Source organism: Miniopterus schreibersii, assembly GCF_964146895.1.
Source record: "Miniopterus schreibersii genome assembly, chromosome: 19".
NCBI lineage: Eukaryota > Metazoa > Chordata > Mammalia > Chiroptera > Miniopteridae > Miniopterus > Miniopterus schreibersii.
The window spans coordinates 6054470-6072154 of record NC_138119.1 but is presented as its reverse complement, the minus strand read 5'-3'; the positions used below and the strand labels follow the sequence as shown (position 1 = coordinate 6072154).

At 55.7% G+C, this 17685-nt stretch overlaps 1 protein-coding gene across 1 annotated transcript; it reads left to right on the top strand.

Moving 5' to 3' along the window:
• Nucleotides 1-7076: 7076 nt before the first annotated feature.
• Nucleotides 7077-17624, top strand: ADORA3 (adenosine A3 receptor). Its single transcript, XM_081121875.1, has 9 exons — nucleotides 7077-7823; nucleotides 9453-10055; nucleotides 10090-10134; nucleotides 12732-12832; nucleotides 14518-14865; nucleotides 15090-15156; nucleotides 15673-15773; nucleotides 16154-16224; nucleotides 17573-17624. The coding sequence occupies exons 1-9, from the start codon at nucleotides 7474-7476 to the stop codon at nucleotides 17573-17575; spliced, it is 1689 nt and encodes a 562-aa protein (XP_080978001.1). The 5' UTR covers nucleotides 7077-7473; the 3' UTR covers nucleotides 17576-17624.
• Nucleotides 17625-17685: the final 61 nt, after the last annotated feature.

The following is a 17685-nucleotide window of genomic DNA, read 5'->3' as shown; positions in this document are numbered from 1 at the left end:
CCACGTTCGCCTTGCAGCTGTTTGGGCAAGAGCTGGCTGCCTATCTGGCTACGCTAACATCCTGCGCAGGAGGGGCCCCTTCACAGTGAACAGTGCCCAGCGGACTGCGAAGCCCTATGGGACGAACGACACAGGAGAAACAAACGATGACAGTTGCTTGGGAGTTTCACCTGCGGCAAGTTGGGAGCCCAAGCGGCTCTCAAGGGCTGGTGACCTGGCGGTGGCCCGTCCTTGGGAACTGAGCATCATCCATCTGCTTATGCTTCCCTGGCAGGTGGGCGCCTCCCCGGTGCTCACCAGCCACTCAGGATGGGGGAAGCGAGGTGCTTCCCGCCAAGTGTGCGGGAGAGGAAGGTGTTACTGCCCCCCAAGTCCCCTTGGGACGCTTTCCATTTCTGAAGCCAGGAGCGCCGTCAGGGATTTGAAACGGGAATAGGACCCTTGCGGAGAGACTGAGAGTCAGCGGAAGAGTCTCGGGACCTGGGGAATGATCCTCGTGGATTCCCGGCCCTTTTTGTTAGTGAAGGACCTGGCTGCTTGCTGGACCCAGGTTTGACCTTGAACTAGCCACTCCGAGCGTCAGTTTCCTCTGGTGCTCCAGCTCACCCCAATCCTTGGGTCCAGGAAACCCCATGTCAAACACAGTGATCTGGGGCAAGTCACTGGGCTTCATGAGCCCCGTGACATCATGTGTTAGACGAAGTGGCCAGCTGGGGCCACAGGTGGCTCTAGGCCCTGCAGGACAAGTGGGGAAATGAATGAACTAGTTCTGATTGTGAAAGGGGTAACACAGGAAATAGTGTGGTTATGGAGAGCGCGCAGGTGTGTGTGTGTGTGTGTGTGTGTGTGTGTGTGTGTAAAGGGGGCATCGTTTTAGAATCACAGATGAGCGATGAAATGGGTTATCGTATGTAAAAATGCTGAAACCACGAACCGTAATGTCCACATCAGACATTCGCTCCCAGGGCCCCTTCGACTAGACCCCAGCTGGTCTCACGCTGTTTTTCACCTGTACCGGTCTGAGATTGAAGTCAGATGCCAAAGGCTATTTCTGTTGAGGGGGAGGCCTTTCTAGATCCTTCCTGACTCCTCGTGGCGCGTAGAGAGGCTCGGGCGGCATCCTCACCAGGCGAGGAGAAGACAAGCCAGGGACTAGTACATTTGACACTCGGTGGGAATTTACTGCGGGCCCCGTATGTGCCAGGTGTTATTTCAGGTTCTTGGTACTTTGGGGAGAAGGGGAGTGGGAGGGAGATAGAGAAATAAAGCATATTTTTTGTAGAATTTGCATAAGCTGTTTATGAGCTGGTGGGAGTCTCCTACCTAGCAGGAGAAGCAGTCATGTAAATAAATAGCCACAAAATAGTGTAGTAAGCGCCCAGATAGAGAAGTGTGTAAGCCGATGTGGGAGCGCAGAGGAGGAAGCTGTTGACTCAGCCTCGTGGTAGCTGCAGTCCTTTGTGGCAGGAGGTGGGGTGTCCACAAATAGAAATAAATCCCACCTGGGGGAACCATAATATTATGCCCTGTTCAGCACCATCCCTGAGGGAGCGTTTACTACATATTACTGGATATTGATGATCCAATTACTATATTGAAAACTTTCCTTAAAGGGCTCACCCAACCCCAGAGGGCATTTTTAGTCTCCGTGATGGTTTTTTCTTTTGCCCAAACTGACCACCTAAGCTGTGATTCTGCAGCACGTGTAGAGGAAAAGATTCTCGCCCCAAAGTCCTGGGGGGGGGGGGGTGGAGAAGCTGGCAAGAATCTTTTCGCCCAACAGCCTGGAATAATCAGTGTTAACAAGATGTCAGTTCTACGTCTTTATTATTTATGCCTTGCCTACTTCCAAAAAAGGGTGGGAAGTGGCTCAGAGTGAAAGAACGGGGTTTGATGGAGTTGCCAGGCCACGGGAGCCGGGGGGCGGCGGGGGGCAGACAGGCGCCTTGGAAAACAGAGCGAAGCGTCGCCCCTGAGACGGGCCACCGGCTCCCAGCCCCTCCGCTGCCCACGCGAAATCACACAGAGCTCCGCCACGAAGCAGGCGGACAGAGCAGGCCAGCTGCTGAAGGAAAGCGACCTCTGTCGCAGCCCTAAGCTCTCCAGAGGCATTTATCTCGGAGACGTCCCGTTAGCAGCCTAGCCCCAGAGGCGTCTGCAGTGGCGAGGAAACGCTGAGACGCGCGGCGTTCCAGGCAGTCCTTTACTTAAGAGCCGAGTTAAGGTCTCAGCAGGGGGCTAAAGTGTATGGTTTCGCGATGTCGTCGGGCCACCGTGGGCTCCACGCAGGGGCAGCGAGGCGCGTGGAGAGCCCGCAGGCAGAGGAGGGCTCCAAGGCGGGCCTGCGTCTTGGTGGCAGTGGAAATGTGCTGCCACCCGGTGGTCGCTGCTGAGCACAGCGCCCCAGCAGGGGCAGGAATGAGCCTTTCCAAGCGGGCGCCTGGAAGCTTCTACCCGCTAAGACCCGCGTGTCGTTCAAATACCTCCTCACTTTCCCAGCGCCTAGAACCCAGCTAGCTGAGCCCTTCTCTGGATTCCCCCCTAGGGCCCCAGACCTTCTGGCACACTGATGTGGGTGGGGGGTCGGTAGGTGGGGTGTGGCGCCTGGAGCTGTCCCCCTTTGCTGGCAGGATTTCCTGTTACTCAAAGCGAAGGAGCCCTGGCCTCCCCCTTCCCCCTCGCACTGGCTCTAAGCGAGTCTCCTGCAGCTCTACAGGTGTCAGGAGTCCCTGGCTCCTTGGCCACAGCTCGATTGGCTCAAGTCACTGGGCCCAGTAAGAAGTCCCCTGGGGACAGTGGCTCCAGATCAGCCCCTTGAGGAAGCCATCTGAAGGGCCCAGATGGCTCTCCCTTGGGCTTGGCTGAGAGGCAGAGGGCGGAGGGGTGCAGGGAGCAGGGAGTAAGGGCTGGCCGCCTCCCTCGGCTGCCCCCCGGGCTCTCGTCCCGCCTAAGCCCCTGCAGTTGGCCAGTAAGCCTACAGCGCTGTACAACTATGAGGCTTTGGGGAAGTCGCCCCGGAGCCAAGAGGAAGTGAGCAAACTGATTTTGTGCAACTTTGCAGGCAGCAGCCGAGTCTGGGAGAGCCTGCCACCTTCCGCCTGCCTGACATCCTGTCTCCGCAGCCACCTGCGCCAGTCTCAGGGCTCAGGGTCCCTTTCCTGGGCCCCCCCGCTAACACTGCCTCCTGCCGCTTTTGCAGGCCGGTTGCTGGGGTTTCCAAGGCTTTTCTGAGAAGTTGCAAAAAATCACACGAGTCTCTGGCCAGGATGTTAAACAGAACTCCAAGGCCAAGGTTGCAGCCTTGTGGTTAAGCAGTCGTGTCAGCCCAAAGAGGCTCCTGGCCTGGGCTGGGTACAGGTGAGGCCTTTCCCCAGGACACCAGTGGCCTTTCCTGTGATTCAGGCCCAGGGTTTTTCCCAGATCCTTGCCTCCTCCATGAAGTTCAGGTTCTTCCAGTAGAACTGAAACCGACATGACCCTCCTTTTAGAAGGGAAAATCCCAGAGCCATGTTTCACTGATAATTTATTTTATTACTTAAAATAATTCTTTTTTGGCATCTTGGTCCAATGAAAAATTTTCTTTCTGGTCCAGGGCTCCCTCGTACAGCGTCTGTCTGGTTCATTCCTCTCTGCCTAACTCAGAGCTGGGGCCAGATCCACTTTACACTTGCCCTTTGCTCCCATGGTCTCAGCCGCTTCTTTCTTTGCCAGACATGAGGTCAGAACCCCCTGCTGATAATATGGCAACATGCAGATAGGAAAAGTAGCGGTCCCTGCCCCCTGAGCTTGCAGGAGAGACACAGCGTTTGGGGTCCCAGAAGGGGGCGGTGTCGGGGACTTTTTCTTCAAGGTCCTGTTTGAGAACAGTCTGGAAGGAACAGGGCGTGTCTGCTGGGCAGAGTGGGGAGAAGGGCCTTTCTAGACCGCCAGGGCATACGCACAGGGGAGAGGAAGTGAAAGCAGCCTGGAGGCCCGGTGGTTAGCAGTGTGGCCTGTGATTTCTGGGAAACCAGTCGACAGGAGGCCGCAGGGGCCGGGAGACCCCATTGCAGAGGGTCCTGTGCGCCATTCCAAGGAGTCTGAACTTGACCTTGGGGCAACACGGAGGCTGCCTGGGAACCTTGCCTCTGGGGATGGGTTAGGAGGTTGGAGTGGCCTCGGCACAAGGGGATGAGGGAAGTTACTTAACCAGGAGTGGTTGTGGCCTCTATGTTTTCATTCCCCTCCTGCCTTTTGGCTGAAAGGACACTCAAGGCCCTGTCCTGGGCCCAGATGTTAAGTGGCTGTGAAGGCCTTTCCTCCCACCCCTCAAATTGCCCCCCAAGCAGCGATGGGCTCTGTCTAGTCATCAAATGTAAAGGAAGGACTTCCTTGTTCATGAGAGCAAGTCCCAGGTCTGCCAGAGAATTCTAGAAACGGAATTCCCAGGTGAGAATAGGTGGCCTGGTCCGGGGGGGCCCCAGTGTGTCCCGCCTCTCCTTTGTCGCATGGGTTAATCTCTCACGGGCCATCCTGTCCCTACCACGCTGCTCTTGTGACCGGTGCTCGGACAAACCCCTTGTCCTTGGCTTCTCTCACTCAGCTGAGATGGGCTGGCTCTGAAAGGACTCACCTGGGTGCTAGAGAAGAGAGCCAGGCTCTGAAAGCACATGCCAGTCAGGCCTCAGCTCCAGCTGTCACCTGCAATCCTACCACCTCTTCCGGTGGCTGGTTCCATGGCTCAGGTACTTTTCCTGGCCTCCACCACCTTTCCATAGCCACCTAAGTAGGGCCACAATCATTTTCTTTCAAAAAGCAGGAGCTGTCCATTGTCTCAAACACAGAGCCTGTGCTCTGCTCTCAAACACAGACCCTGTGCTCTGCTCTCCCATGGGCCCCTCCTCCCTGGGCCACCACAGGCTGGGCTGCAAGCAGACCCGGGGCTGCCAAGCCCTCCAGGAAAGCTTCTCCTCAGCTGTCCCAGGGCCACAACCAGGCAGCACAACTGTCCCCCTCTGCAGAGGGTCTTGCTCTCACCAGGTTCCTGGGTGCTACTGGGTGGGAGGTCGGGGCCGGGGGAGAGTGCCCTCAATGAGCGACTCACTGAGACTCGAAGATCGCTGTAGAGTGAGAACAGCTAGTTCCATTAGCACACAGCCTCCTGGAAGTCACCCTGTGACTTCCTTCTCTGAAGCAAAGATAAAGAGAGCGGTTGCAGGAGAGATGTTTATGAAAGGCCACATGGGAAGCCACGAAGATTGGCAAGTGCCCACAGCACAGGGATGTGGGCATAGCTAATTTGAGGAAACACAGTCAGAGAGGCCACCCCTTCGTGTCTGGGGAGATCACTCAGAGAGACAAGGCAAGGCAGGTGCTCAGGCAGACCTGGACCCTCAGGGCGCAGCGGGGATCGGTGGGTGATGAAGGAGACCCTGGCCCACCCCAGCTGACGCATCTCCCAGTGCCCCAGTGGAAGCTGCTAGTAAGCCCCAGAGTAGCACTTGGTTTTCGCTGAATTTTGTTTTTGGTGCTTTAAGGTAAATTTCACAAACCCTTTAACCCACTGTGTGGGCTTAGGTCCAACTGTTTCTGTAAATGACCCCCTTGGGTGGCATTGAGAAGCACCTGAACTAGGTGGCCCTCAAATGACAATTGCCTTCAAGTGTCTGGTTCCCAGGAGTGGAGACCTGGTGAGCGGCCTCAAGGAAAGGGCCCTACTCCCAGACAGACACCTGTTCCTGCAGGTGGGGGTGGGCGTGGGGTTCGGGGCACAAGGGAAGAGGGGATGCCTTGTGATCACATACACATGTTACCCTTTCCTTCCTTTCTACATGGCTGGTCATCCTGTCGTCCAGCTATTCCTCAAATAGACTTGACACAGGTGGTTGCTGGTGTGAGGGCTCAATGGGGTGTGGGCTGGGAAGGGGAGGCCGGTCAGGTGGGGTGTGGGCTGGGAAGGGGAGGCCGGTCAGGTGGGGTGTGGGCTGGGAAGGGGAGGCGGGTCAGGTGGGGTGTGGGCTGGGAAGGGGAGGCGGGTCAGGTGGGGTGTGGGCTGGGAAGGGGAGGCCTGTCAGGTGGGGTGTGGGCTGGGAAGGGGAGGTCGGTCAGGTGGGGTGTGGGCTGGGAAGGGGAGGTGGGTCTGGTGGGGTGTGGGCTGGGAAGGGGAGGTGGGTCAGGTGGGGTGTGGGCTGGGAAGGGGAGGTGGGTCAGGTGGGGTGTGGGCTGGGAAGGGGAGGTGGGTCAGGTGGGGTGTGGGCTGGGAAGGGGAGGTGGGTCAGGTGGGGTGTGGGCTGGGAAGGGGAGGTGGGTCAGGTGGGGTGTGGGCTGGGAAGGGGAGGTGGGTCAGGTGGGGTGTGGGCTGGGAAGGGGAGGTGGAGCCCCAGCAGATGTAATGCTCATGGGAGGTCCTGAATTTTTGCTCTCCTGAGCAAGGAGTCTTAGCTTGTCCCTTTGGCAAAACACCTTTGCTATGAAGGCTGGGTTCCAGCTGTGCCCAGCAGAATGGGTGGTTTATAAACAACGGAAAATTTATTTCTCACAGTTCAAGAGGCTGGAACTTCAAGATCAAGGCCCAGGCAGAATCGGTGTCTGATGGGGACACACTTCCTGGCTCATGGACGGTGGGAGGGGCCGGGGAGCTCCGTGGGGTCTCTTATAAGGACACTAATCCCATCCATGAGGGCTCCACCCTCCTGACCTAGTAATCTCCTGAAGGCCCTACCTCCAAACACCGTTGTCTTGAGGAGTGGATTTCAACACGTGAATTTGGGAGGGACACACAGTCAGTCTCTCTGCTCTGTGCACTGGAAGAGTAAACTCCGGCTAACGTGAGGGGCCTGCCACCAAAGTCTATTTCTTGCCCCTCTCTGTCTCTGTTCACCTCTCTGCCCCAGGGTTTCTTGCTAAGCCAGCAGAAAGCCAGAGTATTACGTCATCCGTGCTCCCAGATCCTCTCCCACCTTCCCCGAACTCTGCTCGCCTCCGGCATCTGGTCCCGATGATTGAGTGCTGAGCTTTCTCCCTGCCGCTCACGCCCCCCTGCTCTTCCCACCTTCCTGCCGAGGGTCCCCGGCTCCTGCTTCCTCTTGTCCCATCTCACTTCCTGAAACACCCCGAAGAGGGTTGCGTATCTTGATGGAGCCTCACGAGCCCTCGGGGACAGGGGAAGGCGGAGCCCTTGAGCAAATCTGCCTGGGGAACTAAGAGCAGCGACAGCTCTTTCCGAGTCAGCCCACAAAGAGCCGCCCTCCAGGCTTTTGGGAAGCCGGGGATGCGCGGCAGGAAGGGCGGCTGGAAGTGACTGCGCCGTGATGGGCTCTCCCTGAGGAGAGGCCGCCCCCAGGACAGCGCCCCCGGAGACGGGGAGGAATGGGCGAGCTGTGAGTTTCAGGCTGTGGCTGCTGCACCTGGACCCCCGGCAAGCGCTGGATTCACTGGCCCACGCGGATCCCGTCTGTGCACCTGTCACTCGGCAGGCTCCCCTTGGAAAGCAAGATGACTGTCAACAGCACTGCCCCGTCGTTGGCTACCATTGGCTACATCACCATGGAGACTGTCATCGGGCTCTGCTCCATCGTGGGCAACACGCTGGTCATCTGGGTAGTCAAGCTGAACCCCAGCCTGCAGACCACCACCTTCTACTTCATCGTCTCCCTAGCGCTGGCTGATATTGCTGTTGGGGTGCTAGTGATGCCTCTGGCCGTTGTCATCAGCCTGGGCATCACGGTCCACTTCTACAGCTGCCTCCTCATGACCTGCCTGCTGCTGATCTTCACCCACGCCTCCATCATGTTCTTGCTGGCCATCGCTGTGGACCGCTACCTGCGGGTCAAGCTCACGGTCAGGTAATCTGCTCCGGGAGGGGCGGTGTGGGGCAGTGGGAGAGGTGCCTGGGAAGTGGAGCGACAAACAAATCCAGATTGGCCTCTGAGCCTGAAAGGGGTTCTTTTCACCACCTGGCGTGTGAGGGGTTCGGCAGTGATGAGCTGAGGCTCAGAAACAAGAAACAAGAAGCCCCCTCCGCTGGCTGAGGTGCGAGCTCCGGGCAGCTAGCGACGGGGGAGCTCGGTGCATCTTGAACTAGTCAAAACAATGCTCTTGACTTGCACAAACGATAGCAACCTGCTAGATAAGACAACGAACAGGCAGATAATAAGAGGAGATAAATTCACGCTTCTGTTCTTTGCAGATGTAGGTTAAGGTGGTTGTCACTTGGCTCCCTCCTCCGAGCTGAGATGTGGCTACAAAAGTTCCCCAAAGTGGTGACAGTCTTTCATGTGCCCATGTGAACAGAACAGGCCTCCCAACAGAGGCATCCAATTCCCCAAGTGCCCTGACTGCATGGGTCTTGTTTTTCTCTTCTCTTGGGGAAGGAGCATGGTGAGAAAGTTATAGATGAGCTTTTGATAAAAACAAGCCTGCGTTCAAATCCCAGATCTTGAAATCTGATCTTGGGCACGTGATAGAACTTCCGCTGCTTCAGTTCCTCCTCTCACCCCGATGGCTCAGGTGCTCTGCGCCCAGCCTGATCTCTTTTCAGTTTAAGCTTCCCCGCTTCTAGCCTGCACCAGTGACTTAACTTGTCTGATTCATTTTCTCACCTGTAACCTGGAGACGGTGAATGACACCTTCCTCATAAGATTAAGTGAATCAGCACATGCAAGGGCTCTTAGAAAAATGCCCGGCCCACCGTCTACGGCTGACAGACTCAGTAAATGGTAACGATATACCATTTATTTTCACTATTACCGTCAATGGAATGGAGATTATCCCAAAATATATACAGTTTGTTGTGAGATTTCATTCAGAGGAAGTCTGCTGAGTACACAGTAATCGACAGGATCAGTGCTCTCCTTGCAGTCTGTGCAGAAAGTTGTCAGGGGGGATGGTTTAAGGAGAAATGGTGACTCTCGTTGGATGAGCTTTTTCTGGTCCTGGGAGCATTTCAGCATGACCTTCCCAGCCCCACGGATTCACTGACCTCAAACACCAAGTGTGGAGTCAGTGTGAGAGGGAAGAGGGAGCGTGGGGGGGGGGGCAGAGCCTAACGAAAGGACACCAGCACACAAAAAACACCCCCGGAGAAACAGCAATGCAGGTAAACATGCTTTGAGATCATTTCTCGCCAGGGAGGCGATCCCGGGAGACTCAGATGACTCCTACCTCCCAGGAACTGAAGAATTCTTGGGCTGGGAGTGGGCTTGTGAGTGGAGCGCGCAAGCACCTGAGCCCAGGGAGCTCATTCCTGACCCATTACAGATCGCCCCTCTTTGGAACGGTCCCCCCAGAGAGGTTTGCTGACTTCCCTCGAATTTACTGTCTGCTCCTCTTGTTTTCATGCCTGGTGGAGTTCAGCCGCGGTCATCCACCTGCCAGCGCTCCCCGCCTCTCCTCTCCTTCGCCAGTTCTGCCTCCAACCCCCCCCCCCCCTTAGCAAACGCTGTGAACTCACCCGCTCTCTTCCATCCAAACAGATACAGGAGGGTCACCACCCAGAAAAGAATATGGTGTGCCCTGGGCCTTTGCTGGCTGCTGTCCCTCCTGGTGGGACTGACCCCCATGTTCGGCTGGAACATGAAACTGTCCCCGGAGTCGCACAGAAACGACACCGCCCTTCCTTGCCGGTTCCGCGCGGTCATGAGGATGGACTACATGGTGTACTTCAGCTTCTTCACCTGGATTTTCATCCCCCTGGTGGCCATGTGCGCCATCTATATTGACATCTTCTGTGTCATCCGCAACAAGCTCGCCCAGAACTTCTCAGGCTCCAAGGAGTCAGGCGCGTTCTACGGGCGGGAGTTCAAGACGGCCAAGTCCCTGTTCCTGGTGCTCTTTCTGTTCGCTTTGTCCTGGCTGCCTCTGTCCATCATCAACTGCATCATCTACTTCAAAGGCGACGTGTCCCCAGGGGTGATGTACTTGGGCATCCTGCTGTCCCACGCTAACTCCATGATGAACCCTATCGTGTATGCTTTTAAAATAAAGAAGTTCAAGGAAACCTATTTCTTTATCTTCAAAGCCTGTATGAACTGCCAGGCCTCTGAGTCCTTGGAACCAGATATTGAACAGATTTCTTAGTGAAGGATGACTGCCTGCCCCCCTGATCTTCAGCTTCAACATCCGCACCCGCGTCAGGGCCCACCTACCTGGGCCCAGGTCTTTCACACACTCGATTCCTCCCACGGATGTGGGGCGCACTTGGCTGGCTGTCTCCCATTGTACCTTCTTCCTCTAATTCGATTTTTTTCTCCCTTGTCCTTGCTCCCTAATTCAATTTTCTGGATGCCTGGCTTAAGGACAATGGTCTATTGTTAATATCGACCCTGTTCCTCCTTCCCAGACAGAAGTCATGGAAGCTGAAGGGTGCCTCACTGGCTTACTGACCGAAGGCCCCGCTCAGGCTGGACGTGCATGTGATGGTGACTCAGTTCCACTCCGTGGGGGAGCTAAGCAGAGAGCCCTGCTCCCCGCAGGTGCCTGGGAGACGGTGGGAACAGGAGTGAACGGAGTTTAAGGGGGACTTAAACTGCTGAATTCACCTGTACTTGTATTTGTGTAAATAAAAGACGATAGCCAGCGATTGTGTAGCTCTTTGCTGAGGGCCAGGGTCGCTTGGGGCTTGAAGATCCAGCTGGCTGCTCTTGGCATTTCGCCTCCTGGCTACCTGGAGCCACGTGGCATGGTCACCTGTGTTCCCCTCACCCCTTGCCCAGGACCCCCAGGAAGAGTGAACACTCTCTGGGAAGTCTGAGTTGGTCACCGCACCCACCCGCTCCCTGTCGGTCCCTCACAATCGTATCTTGGGGGCAGAAGGCTGGAACACAGCGCCACAGCTCCCTGGGGCCTTGGGGGTAGGGGATGGCTTTATGCCTGACGAGCTCCCCTTCAACATTTTGGGGGATATTTTCCCTTAAGAATTCAACCTACTCCCTGGTGTTTTTCTTAGTGGTCTCTCCTTATTTGAGTCAAGCCTTTCCCCCCTGAATTAATATTTGTGTTTCGTTAAAACGTCCCTCCGGGACAAGGCCCTGGGTTTACTCTGGGGCTACTGGTGACCCCGGCACACTGTTCTGCCCTGGAGCCACCTTTGCCGAGTTGGTAACTTGAGGGAAGTACTGGTTCGTTCTAAGTTCCTGCCCATCTTCACACGAGCTTCTTAATTTGCAATCTCGAACTCTGCTGCTGTAGCAACACTCAGCACCTGCCCTTTTTTGGAAACTTGGTTTAAAGCGATCATTTCCCTCTAAACAAAACAGCAGCCTGTCCGGGGTCATCTGATGTCATCATAGAGGCTGTAGCTCCTGAGATTCCGAAAAACAGTTTTCTTTTCTCCCTTGCTCCTCCTGCCCCTTTCCCTGCCCTTTCTTTTCCTTCCCCGTGGAGCTGATTTTTGTTATTTGGTCAAATGGGCATCCCCTGGGCCAAGGTGTTCCATCAGCCCAGAAGAAGCCCTTAAAGAGAAAATGGCCTTTGGAGTGAATTCAAAAAAGATGAACCAAGAATCCTGGGTGTGGAGCTTGGGTAGAAGTGGCGAGTTCCACCCTGGTTTCAGGTTTCCAGATAATGTCACAGGGCCTCCCTGACGCTATCCCTGGCCAGCTCCCCTCGGCTGAACAGTAGCGGGCGGGTGGCTGTCGGGCTTTCACTCTGAAGGAATAAAGCAGAAAGACCACCCAGACGAAACTGAGGCCGCTCCCTCTCCCCCCGTATGACTTCGCTGGAACAAAGACAGATGCCGAGTAGCTGGGTCTGTTTGCCCGAATGTTCTATCAAGTCAACTATGGAAATAAGCAGACGGAAGGCTACTTATTCTGAGTTTACTGAGCAAGGGGGTCGGCCACTGTCACAGGCACCTTGGCAGAGACTGAGGCGGGAGGAGGAGTGGGAGGCTCTGCATCGGGAGAAAGGGAGGCTTGGGGGCCTGACTGGAGGCCGTTGTCCTGGGGAAGCTGCAGGCGGGCTAACTACAGGGGCGCCCCTGTGTGCTTGGTTAGGGGAGCATGTTGGACTTTTTCTGGTTGGTCCCAAGTTGGAAGCAGGGGGAAATTTAGGGACGCCGTCAGTTATTATCAAGTCCTGGCCACTTGGGGCTGATTGTGCACAGGGGTGGCTGTTGGGCAGCCTGGGCTCTTGCTAGAGAGGGTGGCCTGACTTCCTGCCCATCTGACTTCCAGCGGGCTGGCTTCCTGGGCTGGCTGTGGGCCTGCTCACGTGCTGCAGAGGCGCTGGCCACAGCCACGTCTGCTGGTGACAGCCTCATGCTCCACCCCCAGCCCCACCCCCAGCGAGGCTTCAGGGTCCTTCCACTCAGGAGTCTGGGAAGCTAGGAGTTTCCTCACCAGTCTTCCTCTGAGCTGAAGAGGAATCGGGCCTCTGAGAGTGGCGGACGGGCCGGAGGAGTGGCCCCTGGGACACTCGGACCCTTGGCAGGGCAGGCCCAGCTGTGCACACGAGTGTGTGCCAGCAACGGTGTGCACATGTGCTGCTCTGAGCGTGTCCAGGGCTTCGTGTCTGGGTGGGTTTATCCAGGATGGGAATCTCCATTCCTGTTTGGGGCTCTGCCAGGAAGCCCAGAACTTTCCCATTTGCCCCACTTGATAAGTTTGTGTCCATGAACGGCACCCCTCCGATGAGGTGCCCCCGTGCAGCGCAGACCTGGGCACCTGGGATTAGCTGGTCGTTACCTTTTCCCTGACTTCTCCAAAGAGCATAAAACGGCCTTGAGCTCAAAAATACCTGTTTCCCTTAAACAGATCCAGGACTGCTGAGACCCCTGGGCCCCTCTGGCCGCTGAAGGCTGGTCTCCGCCCCGTCATGGGGCTCTTCCTCCTGCTCTCCTTGACCGGCTTTTCAGGTAAGAAGCCGGGAAGAGACATCTCCAGCCTTCCCAGCTCCCCGGAGGCCTTGCGTTTCCTTCCCTCTCCTACCTATCAGCTCACCACCGAAGGAGCGGGATGGGGGAATCAGAGGAGGCAAAGAGATCCTGTCCAAAATCGTTCTTGCTCTTCGCTCTGATTAGAGGGCTTCGGGGAAATTGAAGCCCTCAGCTAAAACGAGGGCCCTGTATCGTCTCTCTCAGTCTAGGTTCCGCTTCCCTTCCACTTCTTCCCTTAAAAAATGTTTTGCGGATATATGAGCCTGAGACTTTTCCCCTTTCTTCCCATTCTTGATGCCACAGACAAAGCTCCGAGGACTGGGCTGGCCCGGGCTCTGCCTCCCTCCAGCCATATGACCTTGGAGACTTGCTGGGTGTCTCTCTGGGCCAGCGTCCCTGTCAGTAAACAGCACCACACGATCTTCCTTGTGGGGTTGACATGAGAACAAAATACCAAATGGTATCAACTGGCATCAAGGACATGCACCTGCTTTGTAGGCTGGTCCCACCCCCCGCGAGCCACATTGGAGGTGGCACTGGAGGGGACCCCAGCTCATGTCTGGAGGCCGAGACACAGACGCGTTGCTGCCCCCCATCTCTTCTTGGTTGGACACTTGCCCGCCACAGTCAAGCTGGACGTGGTGTGCACAGCTTCCTCGTTACGCAATATCCTGAGATGATAGAGGTGCTCACACTGGCCTTGTGGGGAGGAAATAAGAAGTTCTTGATCCCTAAGGACAGAGCCTGACTCCCTCTGTTTTTAGCCCCACACAGCCAACAGAAGCCCTCAGCCCTTCTCGCTTTCTTTTTGAGGGTCCAAGGTGGAACGGGGGGCCTGGGGGCAGAGGATCTACGAACAGCAAGCCTCAGGCTCTTGGAGCCTCTCGCCGAGCAAGGGCGAGAGGCCACCTCAGTTCCTGCAGAGGGGGGTCCGTATTTTCCCTGCCCGGAGGCCAGGGAGGAAGACTTCTCCAGGGCTGCCATGTTCCTTCGCTAGGCCAGCTGTAACAAGCACCACAGACCGGGCGGCTTAGACAACAGGGACTTCTTTCCGTACAGTCATGGGGGCTAGGAGTTCAAGGTCAAGGTGTTGGCGGTGTGGCTTCTCCCGAGGCCTCTCTTCTTGGTGTGCAGAGGGCCGCCTTCCCGCTGTGTCCTCACGTGGTCTTTCCCTCTGTCACGTGTCCTAATCTCCTTTTTTGTAAAGACAACGGTCATGTTGGACTAGGGCCCATTCCAGCAACCCCATTTCAACTTAATTGTCTCTTTAAAGGCCCTATCTCCAAATATAGTCACATTTTGAGGCACTGGGGGTAGTATTTCAGTGTATGAGTTTTAGGGGGCACTACTCAGCCCGTAACAGTTGCCAGCCCCAAACGGGCAAAAACCAGCCTCCAAGGCTTTCATTAATTTTCCTCCAGGAGGGCAGGAGCTACAACGTGTTTAAAAAAATTATGGTGTTTTCATGCGTGTGCATGTTTGTTTGTTTTTTAATTGAATTTACTGGGGTGACATTGGTTAATAAAATTATATGTTTCAGGGGTACAATTCTATAACGCATCGTCTGTATATTGTATTGTGTGTTCACCGGCCCAAGTCAAGTCTCCTTCCATCAGCATTTACCCCCCCCCTTTGCCCTCCCCCTGTAGGCGTGTTTTTGACAGAAGCCATGGTCATGGACAACAAGGTCAAGGAAAGCTTTGTGCTGGACACAGCGTCTGCTGTCTGCAGCTACGACACCCACTACAAGGACCACCCCAAGTACTGGTGCCGAGGCTACTACCGGGACTACTGCAGCATCGTTGCCTTCACACCCAACAGCTCCGGCCGCGTGGCCCTGAATGACACGGGCAACCAGCTCATTGTCACCGTGTCCTGCCTGACCAAGGAGGACACAGGCTGGTACTGGTGTGGCATCCAGCGGGACTTTGCCCGGGATGAGATGGATTTCACCGAGCTGGTTGTGACTGACTACAGAGGAGCCCACACCAGTGACTTTTGGTCTGTGAAGGGTAAGGGGCACGCCAGGGGTCTGCTTGGGGGTCCCCCACAGTGGTGGCTCAGGGACCTCACCCCTGTGCGGGGCACGTTCATACCGCTGTGCTTGGTGCCTCTGCTTGACCAGCCATCAGTCATGCCCCGGAGATGGAAGGAAATGACAGACAGAGATGCAGAGGCAAAGGGTGGGCCTGGGAACGGGCCCTGATGGACCCTTAACAAATCCTTTGTGACGCAGAGCCATCGGGGAACATGAACAGAAGCTGCAGGGCTTCCAAACACGTGCACAAGGCAGATCACTTCAGGTGAGCAGCGGCTCAGGAGAAAAGCCCATTTGGCGGGGGCCGGGGGGTAACAACCCAGGTGACCACTGACTCGCACCTGCCGCTTCTCCACCTCGGGGTCTCTTCCCTGGGACCGGTTGGTTTCTTCCAGAAGGATGCAGGTTAGGGCTCTGGGTTGCAAGCAGCAGAAGTGCTCTGTCGCCGTCTTCGTTAAAAGGGAGTTGGGGAGAGCGGTGACTCCAAGGCGAGGGTGGCCCAGCTCCGTGTCCCGTGGGCTTCCCGCTCTGCCCTGCCCTTTGCGCTTCGTTTCGGCCCCGGGAGACATGTCTGGCTCCTGAGCGCTTATCTCCCCTTCTAAGGCCTTGCGAGTCCCAGCCCGGGTTCTCCCCCCGGCCCAGGCTAGTTTCTGAGGAAGGGGCTCAGCCCTGAGCAGTCAGACACCCACCTCGGGCAAGGGGATCTCAGACGAGGGGATCCTGAGCAAAGAGCCAAAAGCTGGCTCCTCCCAAGGGACATGATGTCTGTGGTTCCTTCCAGGCTGTCTGTCCTTGTGCCCTGCATGCTCATCACAGGGGTGGGGATCATCTCCATAATGATTCACTTGTTCAGACAGAGGCGCAATCAAAGAACCAGAGGAGGTAAGTAGTGTGTTGGCGGGGAGGTGAAAGAGATCAAGGAGCAGCTTTCAAATGGGTGAAGGCGACCCTCTTGTTGCCTGGACCCCCGGAAGCCAGCGCGGCCAGCCAGTGGCCTGGGGAGGTTCTGCTTCACGGTGACAAAGGCATCACGAGAGCTGACAGAGAGAGCACTGTCCCCTTCGTAAGCAGAGGTGTGTGCGGACCAGGGAGGAGGGAGGCCCTGAGACGACCACACCGCAGGTGCCGTGTCTCGGGGCCACCTGCCCGCCCAGCACATGAAGAAGGGTCAGGAGTGGAAGGATGGGCCCAAGGGCCTCAACCCTAGCCTTGGGCCATGGGAGGAGTGGCCGGTAAGCTCTGTGCCTTCCTCTCCCTCCGAGCGATTACAGGTAAAGGCCTAACTAGAAGCCAGAAGACCAGGCAAGCTGCTTCTGCGATCGCCACACCTCTGGTAGGTTCCCTCCTTGAATCTTCTGGCCTGGGCTCGGTGGGCCACAACTGCCTGATGTTTAGGGCTCCCCGCTCCTAAGCAGAGAACAGGGAACAGGAACTCCATTCCGGACGGGCTGTGCAGAGCTGTCCACCTTTCCTATGGGGCAGCTCCGAGAAACCCAAATCCTGAAAGCCACCACGTGGGGATTCTGTGAGCCTCCCACAAGGACATGGGGTAGAGAGGACACCAGACACAGATGCCGCTGTTTGGCCAATAGATTTTTCTTGTTTTGTTATTTTAAATGCTTAGAATGCACGGAAATACCTTGAGCAATGGAGAGACTGTAGGTATAATTACAAGACAGACTCCAACGTTCTCTGGCTATGAAAATGTCGAAAAATAGCATTTCAGAAAACCTGGAGACACCTGTTAATGAAACACAAAGGTCTATAGCCAGGAGAATCTGAGATTCCAAAGGAAGGCTCCCAGGTCTCATACTCTCCCTGTGATCATCTGGTCCCGTGGCCCGAGCAGGAGCCCCTGAGAAATAAAGAGTACTGGCCCCGCAGCTTTCCTGGCCTCTGTCCTCTAAGAGCTTGGGGAACTAGGGAGGTGGGGGTTATAGACAAGGCAACATCTTTCTCAGTTTTGCCCAAGACCCTCCCTTTGGGAAACAACTGTAGTCTAGGTTTTTACAAAAACCACTGTCACTTAAGGCGTGACTTTTCCAAGAGCATGGGCCTCTTTTCTTCTGCACACCTTGAGGACCCCATTCTCAGACTCTCCAGGACCTTTCATCCATACATTCAATCCATTCATTAAATAAACAAGGACCATGCTAGGTGGTGGGGATACAAAGATGAGTGAAAGAAATAGCACGTGTCTTTGTGGAGCTTATACTATAGCGTGGGAGGGAGACAAACCATCTCTCTCTCTCACACACACACAATGTAAAACTGTCAACTAGAGTCAGTACAGAAAGTTGAGGCAACGGACCCCAACCCTACCCCTTCTTAGCAAGCAGTAGCACAGCCTGGCCGGCTTCCTCGCACTCAGGCAACTGCAGCCCGGCAGCCTGAATCAAGGTCCCTCCTGGCCTTGACAGCCTTGGGCTCCGAAAGAGTCCAGTTGCATGCATATCACCGGGCTTGGTGAGAGGTGAATGCCAGCTCATGTACCAAGCTTTCCTATTGACCGACCAGCCGACTTCCAAGTATTAATAATCTGATTTCGGCCCTGAAACCCAACTTTGGTGTTTAGTCCCCACAAAGCCCTCATGAGAGAGTGGGCAGCTTCATTGAAGAAACACTCCTCCGGGGTGGGCAATAGATCTCAACCCCACTTTTCCTTTCTGTTTCCAACAAAGTGAACTACTCCTTGACGCCCCTCTCGTGTGTCCTGACTCCAAAGGAACTGGCTCAAGCTGGACAGATGTGACTGAAGGTTTCTTTTATGTAGTTCATAAGCAAAGTGAAGCTC